The 21,372-nt window shown below is 35.4% G+C and overlaps 2 protein-coding genes across 6 annotated transcripts; one reads left to right on the plus strand and one right to left on the minus strand.

Annotated features, from left to right (window-relative positions):
• Nucleotides 1–3,849: 3,849 nt before the first annotated feature.
• Nucleotides 3,850–5,933, plus strand: LOC121267325 (GTP-binding protein SAR1A-like). Its single transcript, XM_041171186.1, has 3 exons — nt 3,850–4,219; nt 4,337–4,468; nt 5,376–5,933. The coding sequence occupies exons 1-3, from the start codon at nt 4,091–4,093 to the stop codon at nt 5,694–5,696; spliced, it is 582 nt and encodes a 193-aa protein (XP_041027120.1). The 5' UTR covers nt 3,850–4,090; the 3' UTR covers nt 5,697–5,933.
• Nucleotides 5,934–7,726: 1,793 nt separating this feature from the next.
• On the minus strand, nt 7,727–20,233 carry LOC121267293 (calmodulin-binding transcription activator 5). 5 transcript variants are annotated; one of them, XM_041171147.1, is made up of 14 exons: nt 20,117–20,233; nt 19,878–20,035; nt 18,943–19,068; nt 18,232–18,347; nt 17,685–17,773; nt 17,511–17,556; nt 17,258–17,393; nt 16,860–16,985; nt 16,673–16,731; nt 12,398–12,814; nt 10,421–11,118; nt 9,514–10,060; nt 8,248–8,556; nt 7,727–8,166 (listed from the first exon to the last, which is right to left on the minus strand). In XM_041171147.1, the coding sequence occupies exons 2-14, from the start codon at nt 19,930–19,932 to the stop codon at nt 8,122–8,124; spliced, it is 2,769 nt and encodes a 922-aa protein (XP_041027081.1). In that variant the 5' UTR covers nt 19,933–20,035; nt 20,117–20,233; the 3' UTR covers nt 7,727–8,121. The 5 variants fall into 5 exon arrangements, with proteins under 5 accessions (XP_041027081.1, XP_041027090.1, XP_041027075.1 ...); XM_041171156.1 differs by having other exon boundaries at nt 16,860–16,982; nt 20,117–20,174; XM_041171141.1 differs by having other exon boundaries at nt 19,878–20,208.
• Nucleotides 20,234–21,372: the final 1,139 nt, after the last annotated feature.

The raw sequence follows: 21,372 nt of genomic DNA on the forward strand, positions 1-21,372 counted from the left end.
TTGTTATGGAAGTGAGTATTAATATATTGATATTTTTATTTTTATTTTTTAAAAATGTTTAAACATGTTTAAAAAATGTTTGAAATAAAAACAAAAAAAAAATAAAAAAAAAGTGCCACTTGCACGAGGGGTATACCAAGTGGACAAATTGAAGAGGTATAGTAATACTATTTAATAAATAAAGGCAATTCTCTTTTTAAGTTTTTCAAGAATTGAAAGGATGGATGGACCAATATATTGGTCTCAAAACTTATTTTCTCATTTTTTTTTCTAAGAAATGTATTAGTTGCAATAAGGTGTACACTCTATTTTTTCATCAGTTCTTCTATATAGCACCGGCTCATGCAACCTTTGGGCAACCGACTGGCCATGTCAACACATATATATATATATATATATTAAAAAAAAAAGGAGAAAAGCATACGAAGAACAACTTCGTTTTTGGAAGCTGTTTGACAGAGAAAAGCATATGAAGAAAAGCATACGAATACAGTAAAAGAAAACATGAAGAACAGCTCCGTTCCTCACTGCATCATCGTCTTTTTTGGGTCTCCCGTGTGTGAATCATAGCTCTGTTTCCTTCTTCACTGCGTCGTCTCCGTGTGTGAATCATAGGGTACCAGTATGACCAGTTTTACCTATTTTTTAGGAGTGTTAATTTTGGCCTATTTTACAGAACTTATAAAAAAAATTCCTGTTTTGAGATACATTTCCAAAAGATTTGAGTGGTTTTTTGAAAAAAATCTACAAGCTTTTAATGAAAAAGTGAGGAGAAATTCTCTGTTGCGACTGTGGAAGAATCTGTGTGGTACAGGTGAGAAATCATTATCCAATTGGACGATTGAGAAATTCTAAAGTAATGGTTTTCAAATTCTACTTAGGAAACTTGATGTTTGATCCTGAAAATCGAGAAATTTGATGTTGGCGAACTGGGTTTGTACGAAAAATTATATTTGTCATCTCCTGCCCCCGCACAAATATATATTTCTCATTTTAGATGCTCTATTTGATGATGGCGAACTGGTGACTTTAATGGAGAAGACGAAGACGATGGGGATGGGTCTTTCGATGGAGAGAAGATGATAGGGATGGCTTCTGACATCTTGAGGATGGGGGTTTCAATGGGGAGAAGACGAAGAATTTTAATGGAACTTGATGAAGCGCTTCGATGGGGGCAAGGTCACATACTGCTCTTCTCATATTAGAACGACGTCGTTCCTCATACTGCCACGTCGGACCGCGATGATGTGGGGGTGCCGCAGCTCGGTTGCAAGCATAATTTTTCTTTTTTCATGTATCTTTTAAGTACTTTTTCTTAATAAAAAGTTTGCTTAAAAAAAAAAAAAAAAAAAAAAAAAAAAAAAAAAAAGAGAGAACCCTTTTTTAGTTGTGAGAAACCCTTTTAAAATTTTAGTCCTTTTCTAGTTAACTCGTCATCGGAGGTGGGGAGAGGCTCCACAGAAAGAGGGCAATGCAAAGAAAATTCGTGGTTGGTGGTAAGTGAAGAGTTATGGATCTAACAAGAGAAATGGTAGAACGATCGAGGATTTCTACTCACATTTTGTACTGAACTCTTTCTCTGTTTTTTTTTTTTTTTTTAATTTTTAATTTTTACTTAATAGTTAATGAAATATTTTTTTAATGAATTTGTATTTAAAAAAAAAAGTTTAAATGGGTTTAAAAAATGTTTGAAAAAAAATTAAAAAAAAAAAGAATTACGTTGTTCACTAGAAAAAAAAAGGGTAATAGTCTCAGTGGCCCTAGCACCACTGTGATAAAGCTCCTTTTTATTTTTTTCAACAAAGCTATATTCTTCATAGCGATACTCACCCTATACGGATAGTCATTTTCTACCCCGTTGAGCTGTTGTTTGTTCGCCCTTGTCTAGTAGACGGGTGGACTTTTGAACCGATTGACCTTGTTTGTATTTAGAAAATACATCATCTTATTTTATCTCATCTCACTTTATTATTATAATTTTTTTAAATCTCCACACAAAATAAAATAAATAATTCAACTTTTTTAAATTTCAAACAAAAATAATATTATAAAATATATTCTAACAATATTTTATTTAACTTTTTAATTTTTATCTCAACTCATTTCATCTCATTTCATAAAACAAACGAGCTTAAATGTATGCTTCGTCCAGCAAAACGTCCAAATAGACAAACCCACGTATCCATACCCTAAACCTTCATATTCAAATCCCAAAATGTATATCAAACTTTAAATATGTTGGTCCAACCAAAAATTAAAAAATAAAAATAATGAAGAACAACTTACCCACACCCATCGGCCACATCTTGATTATGGGTCTCACAAAGACACAAACGACCAAACCAGGATTGTGAGTTGTGGAAACTCATGATCACGACTTGGGTTTTTGTGCAAATCCACGACCAAGAGATGACCATGGGGCTCTAAAGACCCATAGTGCCACCCATGGCCAAGCCGTGGCTATGGGTCGTGGAGACCAATGGCCATGGTTGTGGGTCTCTCGGGTATAACTAACTAGAGTGATCCATGATCATGGGTCTACAATAAAAAAAGTTAGAAGAAGGTGAGAAGAAAGAGGAGGAGAATGAAAGAAGAAAACTGAGCCTATTGAGCGGCAGGGGAGACCAAGCGGGCGTATTTTTTACCAATTTTTCTTACTGGCCGACTAGGCCAGATTTCGATGACCTGTCACCCTGATCGAAAATAAAAGTTTAGAATATAATTTTATAAATTGATACAAACCATTAAGTTTATTTTAAAAAAGAAATAATTTTATAATTTATAAAGTACACGTCACTTAATAAAATGATTTTTTATAAGATTTTAATCTAAGCATTTCTCTAATGTCATTATATATTAATAATTTATTATTAATAATGTTATATATTATTATTTTATTTTGAGTAATGCTAGGTACAGTCCTCATTTGAGAATTGTAATTTTATCTTTAAAATTTTTTAAAATTATAAAATTATCCCTCTTAAAATGTTATTTTTTCTCATTTAATAAAGAGTTTGTACATAAAATCTTAAGTGTGGATTGTAAATAAAATTTCTCTTTTATTTTTATCATATTTTATAAGTGTCTGTTTGGGATTGAGTTTAGAAACTTATAAAGTGCTTTTAATTTTCTTAAAACTCTTTTAAAGAAAAAAAAAATAGTATGTTTAGTAAATTTAAAAAAAAAGTGTCTAAAAAAAATTGAAAGTCCATTTTTTTGTTAAATGCAACAAATTGAAACTTTTATTTAAAATCTCTTGTAGATAACTCTACATTTTAAAAAACTATAGTAACTGTTTCTTTCCTCAACTAGAGTAATTAATTTTAATAATGTTTTATATGCATGTTTACGAAACAGTAAACACTTTTATTTATTTATTTTTATAATAGAGGTTTTTAGTAAATCCATACAATTAATTAAAAGCGATATCATAAAAATAAACTTAATTTCCTATCACAATACCAAACAAATTGTAAATATGGTTATTTCTATAATCTATGAATCACTACTTACATTTTATAATAAAATTAAAAAATATTTAAAAATAATAAAAATAAGTATGATATATTTATTGAATACGGCGATGAAGAATAGCAAACTCCATTATTTATACCTTTAATTTTCCTTGACGGCCTGAGGTCCTTCCACGTAATCACAAACATCGTTGCCGCTAGTTTCCTAATCGACGGCTGGTGCCTTCCTAATGACGCATACCATCCAATCAAATTCTCCCACGCGAGACATCAAAATCAACAACCGGCTATTCTCGGTCACCGTTCCTAGCTCCACTGGCGCATTTAAGCACCACGCTCGTATAGTATACCACCACCGAGCCCTCGGTCACCGGACAAAACCGGTCATCCACCTCCACCTCATCAACTCATTCATCATTCTAAAAATATCATAAGACATAAACCCCCCGGAAAAGTAATTCAAAAACCAGTCGGGAAATATTCTCTTGTTTTCCTTCGTTTTCATCAATTTTTCTACCAAACCAATCGCAGCTCCTTTTCTTCGAACTCCAAATACACAACCGATTTTCGGTGGGAGATACCTTCTGAATCGGTGTGCCAAATCTCTTGGAGAAAACATGTTCCTTGTCGACTGGTTCTATGGAGTTCTGGCATCGCTGGGTCTCTGGCAAAAGGAGGCGAAGATCTTGTTCCTTGGTCTTGATAATGCCGGAAAAACTACCTTGCTGCACATGCTAAAAGATGAGGTTCTCCCTTTTCGATTCTATTCTTTGTACATTTTCTCAGTGACAAAAAGATACTAAACAGTCATTTAATTAACAAAAATAGATATTTCTTTGTCCTTTTCTTGGAGTTGTTTGCAGAGATTAGTTCAGCATCAACCGACGCAGTACCCGACGTCGGAGGAGCTGAGTATTGGGAAGATAAAGTTCAAGGCTTTTGACTTGGGTGGACATCAGATTGCTCGCAGAGTCTGGAAGGACTATTATGCCAAGGTTTTCATTTTAATCTCAGTTCTTTTATTACATTTCTTCTGCAACTAAGCAAATACTACTTCAATTCGTTATCTATTTTTATTGTTGTTTGGTCTGTTTACTGGGCATTTCTTTTTTGATTGTCTTTTCCCCTGTGTTTTGTTTTCTCGATTCTTCATTTATATATGCAACGTTGTCGATCAATCTTAGGAAAAACTCACCCTACACCCGCACATATCGATTCCAGGGTCAGTGGTGGGATGGTGTCTGTTATAGATTATTGGAATCCACAGTGGGGTTGTTGCACAATGGCTCATATGGGTGCCTGGCTGCCAGCTTTTATGCCTTGTTACCTGTATTTGGTGGTCGAACTATTTTAAAAGAGCATGAGGAATTTTTTTTAATATGAAATTTAGTGGAACAATCGTCTTTCGATTATTCTTCCATACTTGTAATTCAGCACTTGGGGTGAAGCAGTAGATGGCAGAGAAGATAGAGGAGCCTATATGTTGAATGAGCACGGAAATAGGCTTTCTATTTGGGGAAGACCTTTATTATGTTGAGACTTGCGTGGACTTCTTTAGACTTCGTGGTTTGTCTTATTCTCCATGGAAAATATATAGATGTAAAGAAACAAGGGATTTACTTAATAGTATATTTCCGACATGCCTCAATCATATAGTTTCATCTTAATTTTAGGTGCTTGTTGCTCGTGTCAATTGCAATCAAAATCTTGGCATCTTGTGTATATTTTAATGCCAACCGACTTCCAATTATTATTCTTGTTGAATTACTCCTGGTTTAGAAGGCACAAAAGGCCAATCCCAATCAATTTGTGGTGTTGGCGGGGTGGTACATGGAAAGGCTAGACTGAACTTCTGTGATGGGATTGTTACCTTACTAATCATTTGATTCTTTTATCATGGAGGTGGATGCCGTGGTGTACCTGGTCGATGCTTACGACAAGGAGAGATTTGCAGAGTCAAAAAAGGAGCTTGATGCGCTACTCTATGATGAATCGCTGGCAAATGTCCCGTTCCTTATCCTAGGAAACAAGATTGACATACCTTATGCTGCCTCGGAGGATGAATTGCGGTATCATATGGGCTTGACCAACTTCACCACGGGTAAGGGAAAGGTTAATTTGAGCGATTCCAACGTCCGTCCCCTTGAGGTTTTCATGTGCAGCATTGTTCGGAAGATGGGATATGGTGAAGGTTTTAAGTGGCTCTCTCAGTACATAAAGTAGACAAGGTTTAAAGTGCTGCAGTATCTCGACATTTGAGTTGGTGTCGTTGGGGGAATTTTAAGCATAGGTGTTGATGTAACGAGAATATATATTGTCTATGGTAGTTGCCTTTGTTTTTAGCCGAAGTTTGTTTTCTACCTATTTCTTTGGTAGCATAGATAAGCTGTGTTTTGTTCCCACTCTGTATTGGTATCTAAATTGCAGAACTAATAAAGGGATTGAGGTTCAGTTGAGAAATAGTAATGTTTACCGAAGGTGAACGCTAAACTCCACGATGCAATTCATTGGAGGTTTCCCCTTTCAATTTTAATTGGGAACAAAAATTTTGTGGTATGGTCAATTGAATTGGTTCTCATGCTTAGACAACTCTCTCTCTCTCTCTCTCTCTCTCTCTCTCTCTCTCAAGCAGATTTTTTAGTTTATTGCCATAGATATTTATTAGAAAAAAAAAAAAGTTTATTTGCTATATCTCCGTTTGGATATATAAATGGTTTTATCTCATCTCATTATTATAATTTTTTTAAATTTTCATACAAATATAATAAATAATTTATTTTTTTAAATATTAAAATAATATTTTATTTAATTTTTAACTTTCATCTAAAATCTTATTAACTTATCTTACCATACAAACGAGACCATAATCTACTTCCACAGACAACTTGTTGTGACCGTAAACTTATTTGATCGATTGTTTTACTTTCGTACCAACTCCAAACCTTTGACCTTCAGAATGGCCACGTGTGTTGGTCTAATCCCAAAGGCTTCAAGGAGCTGCTTTTTTTGAAATAACCTCTTTCAAGGAGCTGCTTCTTTGCTTAAAGAAAAGAAAAATCTACAGCCACCGCTCCATTCTACCCATTTTTTATTTTTATTTTATTTTTATTTAATAATTAAGAAAGTATATTTTAATAATATTATAATTTTTTTATTTTTTAAAAAAATATTAAAAAATACATGTATGAAAAAGTTAAAAAAAAAAAAAAATGATTCTGAGCCACTCTTGCTTAAATACCTGAGCCTTTTGACGCATTTTCTTTGCGTATGGATAAATATAGGAAAATACTATCTATATTTACGATGCGTTCGTGGTTGAAAATGATGAAAATTTAAAATTACTAATAAAATAGAACTGTTATATAATATCGTACATCAAATTATAGTATTTCTCATACATCTAGAGGTCATGTCACTATTATTTATTTATTTATTTTTATTAATTTTTTTAATGGACTCTCATATATCTTTTGACGGTTAAATTTTAGAAGGGCGTACATTATATGTAAGTTTGGATTCAGATATAAGATTAAATAAAATGATTTTAAATGAAATATGAAAGTTAAAAAAAATATTATTAGAATATTACTATTTTTTTGAGATTTGAAAAAGTTGAATTGTTTATTAAGAAAGTTGTAATGATAAGATGAAACAGATCTGAAAACAATTATGCTACTGGAAATATCTTTTGAACTTTAAGGCCTCGTTTGCATTCAAAATTCACCTCAACTCATCTCAATTCATCTCATCTCATCAATACAACTTTCTTAAATTTTCATACAAAATATAATTAACAATTTAATTTTTTCAAATCTCAAAACAAATGAAAAATGCACTCCGAGTAGTGTGAGTTTTACTGTGTTGTAAATGTGGAACCTGAGCAGTTGTAGCCTTCCGGCCTTTGAATACGCATGAAAATTCATTGTTATTTCGTTTACCATATCTTAAGATCCATTGATCATTCACCAACATCACTCATACGGGAAAACTCAAAACCAGCCTTCCTGAGTGCGAGAAATTGGATTTATGGTAAAATCAATACTTTTTTGAATTTTCATATTTTTTTTTACAAAACAATATCAGAACTTAAAAAACTCGCAATTAGGTACCTTCGCGTTTGAAAACTACAGGATGGTACCTAATTGTGAAGTTTTTGAAGTTCAGATATTACTTTTGCGAAAGTAGTAAATTTACATTTCAATTTGTAAAAACGTGAAAATGTAGGAACTAATAGATTTGAAAGTTACACCTGATTTCATGGCCATGGCCCATGATAAAGCTGCAGCCACACATTGTTTGTACTACTTTTAATGTTTTCTTCTAATCTGTCCAATGTAGATATCCTAAACACAAGTGATTACTAGATCTGGTGTCCCAAAGCGCACTAACAGGAGTGATCAAAAGCAAAAAGAGAAGTTAAGGACCCCCACAAGAAGATGACTGAATCCATTGACCCCCTCAATCTTAAAACCCTTGCAAAGGGTCAAAAGTGCAAACTGTCCTTAATCTAGGCATTTACAACATTTACAGAGTACAAGAGCAAATAACCACTCTTTTTGGATTTATTATCACTTGCTATGCGCACCATCAACAGCCAGACTCCCCAGAACCCTGGTTAAACCTATTTCTGCAGAACCTGCCTCCGGACCTACTTCATGTACGTATCAGGGTCAAGAAGCCCTTCATATTCCAACTGCAGAAAACAATATCAGATTGATTAATTGTTCCACCAAATTGAATAGTAACACCAATAATCTCCATGCAATCTACCTACCCTTGCTTGGTTATGGGTTAACTTCATCCTCCGATATTCTTCTTGTGCTTTCTTTGAACGAAACATAGCCTGAACCCTTACAACAGATCTATCAACACGATCTTCAGCTTGCTTCCGGCTAGTTCGATAGAAGTCCTCCTCTGTAACACTTTCCTGCTTCTGACATGAATCGGCTTCGATTGGATCAACATGAAGACCACGAAAACCTTTTCTCTTCAAACGCCAACGTAGAATTGCTTTCTCAAGCACCCCAACTGACCAAAGAATTTTATGGTATTGCCTCCGCACTTGATAGCCACGGAAAACAGCCTGCATTGGGAAAAATGCAGTCAAACATCTTTTTCAAGAATCTCTGATGTCAATAAACCCCACCATTTATGCTTTTGGTTACAAGCTCGGGATTGATGGCTAACTACTTTGACCATGTTTTTTTTTTTTTCAAAAGAATCTGGTGAACTGTGTTAATTGTATGTTAGTCGGCCGTCTTGCTTCATGGACAACACCTACTTTGACCCAAAAAACACAATTTGAATTTGATCAGGTCAAAGTTCCAAACATTTGAGGCCTCTATTGTTACATTGTGAGGTAGCCAGGTTTTTGTGGGATGATATCTTCAACCAGACCAGTGTGGCATGGATTATGCCTAGAAGGGTAGAGGATATCTTTTAAGTGTTGGAGAGGCCTTAGGAGCAATGTTCATATTACCGTTGTGTGGAAAATGATTCCTCATTATATCATGTGGTGTCTTTGGATGAAGAGAAATGGTAGGTACTTTGAAGACGGTGAGTGTTCCTTGAACGAGTCGAACAGATTCATTTTAGGGCTCGTTTGGATAGTGAGATGAGATGAGATGGTTTTAGACGAGTTGAATAAAATATTATTAGAATATTATTTTTTAATATTATTATTATTTTGAGATTTGAAAAAGTTAAATTGTTTATTATATTTTCTATGAAAATTTGAGAAAGTTATAATGATGAGATGAGATAAGATGAGATGGGTTGAGAGTGTTTCTGTATCCAAAAGGAACCTTAATTTTCTTGGGCTTCTGTCATTGATTGTAATGGTAGCCTTTTCATAATTTGCTTGTACCTATTAGTGACTATCACTAGTGCTTAGTGGTTGCTAAGTGTATTCCGTGTATACTTCGTGTGTACTTAAGCTATGCCTTTTTCTATCAATAAAGTTTTATTCTTATAAAAAATTTGAGAACACTATCATCCACAGTCAGCTATGTCAGAAGAAGAAAGGGAAAAGAAGGCTTACTTGAATTTTGATAGTATTACGACGCAGGTTAAGGAATTCTTTGCGAATTTTCCATGTTCGGAACCTATGTTGGATACGGGCAGCAGCTGCTATCTTTTTTCGTGACTCGTACTTGCGAAAGGCATGTTGAATCTTCATTGCTGCAACTATACCGCGTGCTTCAGCCTCTGGAACAGAAAGCTCAACTTCTTGGGTCCGTAGTTTTAGAGTGTGCTCCCTGAATGCAGACTGTATACGCGCGGCAGCTTCAGCAGCTGTCCGATAAGCTGCCAATGTATCTTTTAGGTACAGCTGATCCTCAGTCAGGTTTTCAGTGTTTACTGTATCGGTTGAGGTAGTGTCAAGGGAACCACTGACATTTCCAGCTATGCTCATATCATTGAACTGTTCAACCAAGGCCTTTTCTGAAAGATAAGCTGCTAAGCCATCGTACCCATTCAAAGATGCAAGATCGGCAGCAGTGCGTCCACCAGGGTTTTCTGGGGTAGGGTCTGTGACCAAGTTTGGCTTTGCACCAGCAGCTAAAAGGACGGCAACCATTTTCTCCCTGCACAATGCAAATTTTAGAAATACATAATCCAAGATTGCATGCCCATTTTCAAAACCACTACAAAAGGTATTAAATATGCTCTGAAATCAGTGATCCTTGCGGTATAGGTGCATGCAAGAACTGTGTTGAACTCACATAAATCAACTCGAGACTTATTTATGTTACAAATACATGCAAAAAATCAACACTAGTAAGAAGAGAAAAAACTGACATAAAAACAATAGAGCAGGCTCAAGCTCTCTAGGGTGATGAAAAGGGGACAGGAAAAAGTTTTTAATGCAAAAGCTCCAAGAGGCAAATAGGACATAGAAAACCCAACCGGTGATGTATATGACAATTGACAAATAAAAGAATTACCTTCCATAATATGCTGCCCAATGAAGAGCTGTCCATCCATGTTTATCACGAAAATCCAATGATAGGCCTGACCATGAAAATAAATAAATAGCCCATGTATATTCAAGGATAGCACATAAATGTATTACAGCTTGACCTTGGACATCATATTCAGTGGTTTTGGAGCCTTCAGCAACTCTTTCTAGCAGCCACTCCCTCAGTCTGTTTCTTAAAGTGAGTTCGAACAGCACGTCTTTGGCTTGTGGAAATGGAGGTTTGTTGTCTTCAATTGACTTGATAAAATGGGTCCAACCAAGAGATATATTGGAGGTTTTGGAGGCAAACTTTTTAGCCTCCTTCAGGGCATTTGGTGATACTTTATTGGACAGGATATTAAGGCTCTTGGATGTAGAGAAGAGCAGATATGCAAGTCGAAGCTGAACTTGGAGCTCTTCCCACTTGTAATTCTCTTCTGAGGAAACTATTAGGTCATTCAATACAGGAGCACGATACTCAAAATTCAAGACTTGGCTGATGGGTTTGTGACCATCAAAACTCATGAAAAGGTTTACTAGTCCAGGAGAATGCGGTAGCACCAAGCAGCGATAAACCCCAGCCTGAACCATTTCTACAGGATAACAGGCATCGCCACAAACACAAACAAGACTAGACTTCAGAAGATGTAGGTACTCTTCATGAATGAATCCAGTGACTAGGATCTGTAACAACAGTTTAACAAAGGAAAAAATTTTACAAGTATTTCAACTTGACTATCCTAAATTATTCGAACCTCATATATTCATTTTAACACCAGTGGTAACAAATATCAAGTAGGTCATGCCTTATTTTTGCTAAGTTTGGAAGGAATCACAGTTAGCTGCTTCAAAACATATATGCAAGGAGCTTGAAGCACGGTGCTAGCCATGGGCTTTAGATGGGTACTAAAATGGTTGCGTTGACGGTTCAGATAAGAAAAGCTAAAATTAAATTCAGCTGTTCAGAGTTCTGTTCAACCAAAATACTGCAACATCCAAATCTCATCACCTGATAAATCTAGTATCATTTATCCAAATCAAACACGCAATATAGTATTTCATTTGAAAAAAATTTTTGAATGATTCAACAATCTCAGAGAATATTCTGATCCACCAAATTACTCTTCACACACCACACAAGCCTTCCACCTATTTGTTTGGTTATTCAATGGGAAGATGGGATTGGAATATTAAATAAATAGTATTTAAACACTAGTAAGTTTCAAGTATCAAGCAAAGAGAATAAACACACCATCATTGTTCCAAATCTAATTAATGACACTGGCGAGACATTACACAAGCAGTTTAAGGAGTTGGACCATATTTCTCTCATTTTCTTTACTAACCCCATCCTTTTCCAGAAAAATACTAGGGGAAATTACACCTAATTCCTCCACAGCCCCCCCCCCCCCCCCCCCCGGCAAAAAAGTAGCACTCCAATGAAAGTTGTCACTTGACACCCAATAACTTCATTAAGATGGAGAAAAAATGATGCAACACAATCTTAACAGTTGGATCTATACAAAGGGTGTGCATGCAACTTATGCTTCCAATTGGTGGGCTAAGTGACAACTTTCATAACTTGGAAGTCATATCGCAAATTAGTTTGAAGGGGTAAACATAATTTTCTCCAAAGATATCTACTTATAGAGTCAAATTTGTCCCATTTGTATCACAAGTACATACAAGGCAAAGAATGATGCTGGTAGTGCCTGCCAATGAGTACTTGGCCACAACTTTGAATTTTGCACTTACCAGAAGTTTCAACAAGTACCCATGCTTAATAAACTGAGATTGTCAATATGTTTTCATTCAAGTTTTTTTTCCCTCTGATTTTAATAAATTAAACTTACATTATCAAAAACTAGTTGAAGGCATTTGAAGCATATAAGATCAATATGAAAGCCTTTAAGTCATAAAAGAACACCACAAAATAGTAATGCAGGAGCTGGCAAAGAAAAACCTTTGTTTTCTCTGAGGAAAACGCCCATGCAGGTGAGGCATCCGTTATGGTAAATATTTGCTCTGGAACGGAAGATTCATGATGATCCATCGCAGAAGAGACGAATGACTCTTGACAAGAGGAAATTGACGAGTCAAGCACTACACTCTCCAATGAACCTGGTGAGTCAGCCATGATTTGGTTCATCCACCTTCCAAAACTATCATGGCTTTGCAGCCCATCATTGACCAAAATGTCTAGGGAATTATTGGTGCCCAGGGTGATAGAATCCCTTCTGGGCTTGTTTGTGTTCACTTGACCATCCAGTGCCTGGATATGAATGCTGCCTGGGAAATTTGAATGAATGTTATTGCTCCTAGCAACCGTCTCTGTCAAATTACCGAGAGAAGAAACTTCAGCTGAAAAACTGTTCACTCCCTGTAATGACAAACCAAAAGATATTCATTTATATTATAAGTAACTAAAGAATAATCATATATTATGCCTATGTTATAAAAAACAAAGCAAAAAATAGTAGATTGAGCAATTTAACCAAAAGTTATATACACAACACCAAAGTGGTTTAATTTGCTCATTGAAGTATAAAAGTAAATGTCAAGTCAGTCTGCACACATAATAAACTACAGAAAATGTATGGAGGCTAAGTAGAAAGTAACATAAAAATTTCATAAGGCAACTTGGCCTAAATATATTATATATATATTAATAAGAGTGACCAAGTACACTGGACGTATACAAGAAAACACCTAGTCCATACTAGAGAGCTCCTAATGACCCAAAAGACCAGTGAAAAAAAAACTAGGGGTGCTACCCGCATGGTGCGGGGCGGGGGCACCCCCTCCCCGCCCCCCGCTCAACCCAATGATTCACTAGATCTATAATTCTTTTTTGGGTCTAAAATTTTTTTTAGACCCAAATTATAATATAATATAATTATAAGTTTTATTCAAAAAAATATAAATTCATTAGAGTTGTATTTTGGATTGTCTTGGCCTCATAGGCCAACCTTTATATAGGAGGCCAATGCAATACAATAGTCATTCTTAAGCAATGTGAGACTTGGGCCGGGCGGACGGGGGCGGGGTAGCAGGGGGCGGGCCCCTGCTATCCACCCCTATGAAAAACTACCCAAAATACACCAAGCCTAAATTGGAATAAAACACACCTCCCCAACCCCAGTCCCTTGTTTCCCATAAGACTAATACTCCACCCGAAACTCCCTTTGCGAGAATGCTTCATAATGCCTTTCCTTTAGTCTTCCCTCGTCTTGAGGTACCACCCTTAGTGTCGTAGTTGATTGCCCAAGAAAAACGCTTTAACTCCCTGCTTTTCTTAAAACTTGATTTGATTCAAGAGAGACTCGCCTCAATTGTAGTGAGTAGTGCTTTAAATAGGTCTTCACAATCCTCCATGTGAGAGCCCCACAATATGTTGAATCTTGTTAACCTTATGCAGAACCCAATCTGATGGTGAACCCGCTATATTGTTTATTGGAGGAAGAGAAACCAGGGGAATAACATTATCCCCAGACATAGTACCCAACTGCACTCCCGACCCTAGACATTCCTTCTCATAAGGTACCAATGACAAACCCATAATTTCCTCCCCACCATATCCTGCATTCAAATCCCGAACTTCCTCAACATCTATATGGTTGCTGTTTATTGTTGCTGTCACCATTAAAAGTTCCTCCCCTCCATCGACGAGAACATTGCTTGTATATGCTCCACCCCCTAACGATCCTTTTTGTGCCACTTTGTCAGACCCTATTGCTCCCTCAGAAGGCATAAAACAGGTAGGGGAAGCAATACATTCTTTTATCCCATTTTCATCTTCTAAAAAAAGCTCGTCAGTTTCTTCCAAAATACTCAAGACCCTGGAAGGACCCCCATCATTAACTGAAAGTGAACCCTGAAAAAAAGTACCAACCCCATTAGCAACTGGTGACTGAGGGCAGTCAGACGAAAAGCTACTTATGTCCTGAGTGACACCGACGTGAACAGTGACGACGGCGTCCAACGACCCTATTTGTGACGGCGTCAAAACACCCTTTGCTGGTGCACTTGAGGCCTTCAAACCCGTAGGATCTACCCCCCACCCCCCTAGTCGAACCCCTTATCCAAACCCACGACTAGGTCCAACCCCTTCTCCACTTTAGTCATGAGATCACTCACATACTCCATAACTTCCGTCAATTGAGCTTTGACAGCCCACAAGACCCCCTCCACTTCTCCCAATGTCACCTAACAGCCTTTGTCTCCTACAAGTGCCTTGCCCTTTCCTTCCATTGCGAAGCTATTCTTGACTAGACTACCCGCCAGTAACCTCAACACCGAAGCTACGAGGCACCTTTAACCGAGGAAGGCCTTCCCGCTGTCTTCCCATTAACAAACTCCCATCTGTTTGCATGCTTTAGAATAGCGGCTTTGGACCCAGTAACGCTTCTAATGGACTACAAAAAACCTTTCCATCCAATGCCATTTGCGCCTTTTGGAATCACCAACAAACCTTTCCTCCTTCAATTCCAGAATTCTGAGAGTTGCAGAAAGTTGCCCCTTGCATTAATATGATATTGAATGATGAGAACTCCATTACCCATCCTTAGCTCCCTAAAGAATCGTTCATGACAATTGAGTTCTAAACAATCCTCTATTCCCTTAGCCACCCACGAAGTTGTTGTCTCACCAAGACACATGAACTTAGCCATCCTTTTACTATGTTCAGAGATGCGAAAGCTATTTCCTCCCTCTTTCGTAAAAATGAAAGTTTTCCATTCCACCTTCAACCACCTCTCACCTTCCATCTGAGAAGAATCCACGTGGCGCGTCGTCATCGTCTGATCCCAAGTCACAATATCATCTCCTAGGATCATCTCGCTTCGTCATCTCATGGAGAAAGATGTTATACAAAAAAAAGCAGATCAGAATAGGAGATCTTCACCGACGAAAATAAAGTGCAGATGAAAATCCCGATTGTCGAAAGGGGACCAACATCAAAGGGCCCTCAAAGGAGTCGCCAGAGCCTGTCGGTGGCGGAGGCACAGTTTCTACAGTTGATGTCACCTCCGAGAAAGACAGAGAGAGAAACTTGCGAAATTCTAGGTTGTCGGAGGGAGGACCTAAGCCGGACGGCCCTCAGCGAAGTCGTTGGGGCCCATTGGCCTTGTTTGTGCCGGTGGTGAGGTGTCACTCGCGGGTCTAGGGTGGGTGAAGGGTAGCCACGGGTTTGGGTTTCTTAGGGTTTTCTCTCTCTGTGTCGTTTCTGTAAGCATTTTTTTTAAAGTAATTACATATTTGGCCAAAAAAATATCAGACACTCACTTGCACAAGAATGGTCAAGTTACTCTACAATCCTGCTAAGCAATGGATAGAAAAAACCACTAGTGAAAAAAGTAGTGATGGAAAATAATATAGGTTTTGTTAAGATATAAAATAAATAATAAAAATCTACCTCTTCCCATCAGCTTAAACTTTTGGAACAAGGGGTGATTTCAAATGATATCAGAGTAGAGGTCCTAAGTTCGAACCATGACTCTACACTTCACCTAATTAATTAAATATTTCACATATTGGGCCCCGTCATTGAGGGGGAGTCTGGCCCACATGTGAGGAGATGTTAAGATATAAAATAAATATAAAAATCTACCTCCCTATCAATTTAAACTTTTGAGACAAAAGAGGTGATTTCACATGTTTAAATTTTCTCATATCAATATTAGCAGTAAATACTAATGGCACAAGGAACTAAGTTGGTTGATTAAACAAGCATGCTCCCTGATGGCCATAAAATCCTCTACCCTTGTGATACCAAGGTTGAGCAGCTAAAACAACAAAAGAATATTTTTTATATGAGGAAAAAAGGAAGTCAAAAACTGAGATACATGGCCTCGTTTGTTTTCGCAGATAAGATGAGATGAGTTAAGATTAAAATTAAAAATTGAATAAAATATTGTTAGAATATATTTTTTAATATTATTTTTATTTTGGGATTTAAAAAAGTCGAATTGTTTATTTTATTTTGTATGAAAATTTAAAAAAGTTGTAATGATCAGATTAGATGAGATGAGTTGAGAGGAGTTGTGAAAACAAACGAGGCCTAAGATGCCTCAGCTTATAATCACCATTCATTTGCTTTTGGCATGGCATTCATCATATAAGGTGTACCCAGGAGAAGAAAATAACTCAAGATGAGGGAGCAAACTCCTAACAAATAGAGCCAAGATGAAAGAGAAAAAAGACATAGGAACCATCCTAGACAATGAATAATTTTACTTACATCATGTAAAGAGCCATTTACTCCAGTTTGATTTGACCGATCAAAGCTTGAGACTTTATCTGTCAAGAAGAAGGGGGACAAAATCATTATGAAGCTTAAAGGTTATGGTTCAGTTTAAGCTCAGCAGAAGGGTTCCACTTTTCTGTCAAGCCAATGGCTCCGTTGCAGATAGCATCTAGCCATTTACCTCCTTTAGGTGCAGTTGAGGTGTTAGAATCATTTGTCAGCAGAAGCTCATCCCATTCGAGAGTATTAATCTCGTGAATCCTCAGTTCATGATTATGTACAGTTAAATTGTCACCAGGCCCTGCTGCTTCTCCAAACAAAAAAAAAGGGTCAGAATATTGCATATCCATTTTTGAAGCAGAATTAGTTGCACTAACAAAAAGAGTAGATCACGATATAAGTTGTTTGACTATTCTTTTAGATCCAAGTACTAGTTGTCTTATATAATGAGAAATAACATCAAATGAACAGTGCTTGTTTTATCCTCTCCCAACTCAAAACTACCAGAATGTATTAGCAAGCAACTTCACTATGAAAACATTATAGAATTCAATATACATAAAGTTCAACTAATATCACCTAAGAGTTCTATCTTGCCAGCACTATATGTATGATTAGAACCAGAGTCGTGTTCTTCTGATGAAAGCCCAGGAGCAGATGGGTCAGAGCCACTACTAGAATTTGAATTGACAGGTGTTGCTGGAGATCCCTGCAACTGTATCATAAGTCACCCACAGCCCAATGGAACATCAGAACATCTAGTTCTTTCTAGGTACTGAAGTGAATGGCAAAAACAAAAAGAATAAATGGAATAAGTTATTATAATACTGACCTCCTGCGTTTCACGATAATGAACAAGGACTATGTGCTCTAGGCTCCTGGAAAAAAAAGTAATAACAAAATCATACAAAAAATTACCTACAGAAAATTTTTCATTTATATTATAAACATATAGCCAACAAGTTGGTGGACTTAAATATGCACATAAACCTTAACCATTGCATACTTGTCAAGAAGCCAGTAACACCTGCGAACAAAGGTTGGGTTATCTTGACCATGTGCATAGTATACATGGATCCTTTCTTCATTACCAACCTGAACCATGAAACAAACAACAGGCAAAGCAAACTTTTCATTAATATAGAATTTTTCAAATAGAGAGAACATCTATTAACCTTTGTCAACTTGTATCAATATGTGCATATTGTAAAAACTTTAATGAACTTCTGGGGGTATACAAACTAATGTAGATAGGTAAATATATGAGACGAACATTTATATTGCTACATATCTGTGTTTCTGTCAGCTTGTCTCAACACGTGCACTCTGTGTTTTTTTTTACAAGTATCAATATGTGCATATTGTAAAAAATAATCACTAGGGTACATTGATTTGCATTGGTTGATGCCACTAAAAGATAACAGGAATTGGGGAAGCTCACTTTTTTTTTTTATCAATAAACAAAATTTTATTGATCATAAGAATAGGCAAAAGCCCAGGTATATGGGACATATACAAGAGCATCACCCGGGTATACAATTGGGGAATCTCACTTTTAAGTGTTCATGAGCTTCTTTGACAGTCTTCCCATCCTTTTTCTTCTTCCAATTATGACCATCCTTCCGGAAGTTCCTAAGCATCTTACGGTCAAACAATTGAATAGTGCCACCTGTTACATTAACCACCACAATAGACAACATAACAATGTCAGTAGTAATTGATAATGTGTATCAATCTCTCTCTCTCTCTCTCTCTACACACACACACACATAGTATGCCAATCTATCCATAAAGCTTTTTAAACCACAGGTAAATTTCATCAAATCCACGCAATAAGTATGCTTCTTTGTTCTCAATTCCAATATGTATGAGCAACAAACGCATAAATACTGTATTAGTATTGCGCACTCAAAGATATTACATATGAACAAAGTCTTAAGCAATGTGACTTGCAAATGCATGCTTCTAATGCCATCACATATAGCATATAGGTGGAATATGTCACCCAAGGTTGACCTTAGGCTTTTTGACAAGACTTATACACAAGGGTAAAGGTAAACATTAAGATAAGTAGAAAAATATTTTTTTTTTTATAAGTGATAAGTAGAAAAATATTTTAACGTCTGTAACAATGAAGTTATATTGCGAGTACCTATTAATTAAGTCCAGGAAAAAAACAGAGGAATTAAATGAGGATATTTGGGATGACTCTAGAGTTAGCCCTTATACGAATCCTATTACAATTAATAGAAATAGCAAATTACTTCGGGGCAAGTTCAGTGGCTTGACATTGATTGTGAAATACTTGTAATTGCAGAGTATTGCATGAATTTCATTTGGGCGGAGCCACCTTGCTCTGGCTTCTTCCATCATATTCTGAACATCCAAATCTGTTCATGCAAAAATGAACAATAAAGAAAAACACGAGAACTAAACTATCAATAAATATAGAACTCACATCACAACTATAATTCACAAAAGTTTGGGCAGAAATGAACAGCCAGACTAAAAATAGCAAAAAGTACCTGTATAATTTTTAACATAAATATAGAACTTGTCAAATTGTACAGGCTTAAACATTCATTAACATAAATATAGTCTTAGCTATTTGACCAGTATTAGAAATAAAAATAATTTCCATTAGAGCTTTTTCTAAAATGTTTACTCCAATTCTAGTAGGCCTTGGTGAACGACAATCATTTCTAAATTTTCAATATGTGAATTATGTATGATGTCTTTCTGTAAATAAAACAATGGGTTTTTATTTTAGATATTCGGAAACGTTTTTATCAAGGCAAACGAAGTCAAACAAAAAAAAAAGACTTACAATTACACATGTAGAAGACGCTCTTTTTGTTAAAAAAAAAAACACTGGGAAAACCGATGAATTTCCAAACGAAAAATCAGCCAAGCACAAACTACTCAAGAATTACTTTTTTTTTTTTTATAAGTACTACTGAAGAATTACTTTCGTGGCTTATAAAAGCCAAAGTTCTAAGCAACTTACCCCGCTGCTCAAACAACACTGGGAAAACGCATAAAAGCGCTTTCCCACCTTTAGTTAGCACGAAATTAGGTCTTAGAAATCAATCAAAATGCTTTTCAAAGTGATTTCACTTGTAAGAAACACTGAAACAGGAGAAACACTTCAACAAAAACATTCCAAAAATTACTAGATAAAATATATTTATGGCCGTACCTTGCAATGTATGGAAGCCATGAATCACGGTGCCCACAAGCTGCCCTTCCATCATTAAAACTAAATTCCCCCCCAACAATTATTTTTCTTAGACCTTAACTGATAACCCCGTATCTTAAACCTTATCAGTTCTCAGGCCAGGGAAAAAATGATGCTATCTGCAAGAAAATTAATGATCACCCGGAAATAAAAAATAAAAAAAAAAATAACAGGCGATGGGAGAAGACTTAGACGAGTACCTGATGAGAGAGAGAGGGTTTGACATGGAAGAGAGAACAAAAATACAGGGACTCGGAGGCTGAGCTTTATGATCGTCCCTTTCCCCGTTTTTTGAACAAAAAATTAAAACAAAAAGAGGATCCTACTCATTCCACGACACGCTTTACGTTATTTTAAAATTATTTTTTTATTATTATTTTTTTCTATTTATTATCTATATATCACATATTTATTATTAAAAATAAATTAAAATAAATATAATATGTACTGTATGAGAATAATAAATAGAATTATTACAAAAAACCAGGGTCCGAAAAAAGGAAAAATAATTAAAAAGTTTTAAAGATGGTTTTCTTTTTTCTATAATTTTTAAATGACATTTTGCTATTAATCATTTAATTTAAATTTAATTTTTTAAATAATGAATGGATAGTGCTACAGTGCTACTATGTTATCTATGTTGTCCTATTTGGCGTGACATTAGTGCAAATTACATTTAAAAAAAAAATATTTTTCTCTTTTTTTTTAAATGTTTAAATATTTTTAATAATTTTTAAAAAATTAAAAAAATATATCAATATATTAATAGTTAATTCAAATGAAGTAAAAAAAATAAAAAATAAAATATCTGAACATTAAATTGAATAAATAAACTTAGGAAGTATAATATCATTTTCTATAATACATGTTCGTGGTATTAATAATACGATGTAGATGTTATATGATATATATAATTTTAGAGTGTATTGTTAAAAAATAAATTTTTTATATAAAATTTTAAAATAATAATTTTTTATAAAAAAAATATACACAATTTGTATTTGCAAATGCCATTATCTCAGGGCTGCTGAAATACCGATGCATGATGATGTTGCAAGTGCCAAATGACACTTGACCTTCCGTTGTACCAGAATTGGAACATTGAACACGTGGTAAAATCGTGGCCAACAATATGTTAAGGACGATTAGATTGAAATAGATGTAGCGGTTTAATGGCTTTGATTAATAAGAGCTAAATGAAATGTACTATGAATGGTCTATCGGTTTATTTATAAAAACGGTTTCATCTCATTTTATTTTATTTTATCTTATAATTAAAATTTTTTAAAATTTTCACATATAAATATAACAAATTTTTTAAATTTTAAAATAATAATAATATTAAAAAATAATATTCTAATAATATTTTATTCAATTTTCAACTGTTATCTAAAATTATCTCATTTTATCTCACTATTAAAGTGGGGCCTTAACATGACTACTACTAATAAGTGTT

Source organism: Juglans microcarpa x Juglans regia, chromosome 1D (genome assembly GCF_004785595.1).
Source record: "Juglans microcarpa x Juglans regia isolate MS1-56 chromosome 1D, Jm3101_v1.0, whole genome shotgun sequence".
NCBI lineage: Eukaryota > Viridiplantae > Streptophyta > Magnoliopsida > Fagales > Juglandaceae > Juglans > Juglans microcarpa x Juglans regia.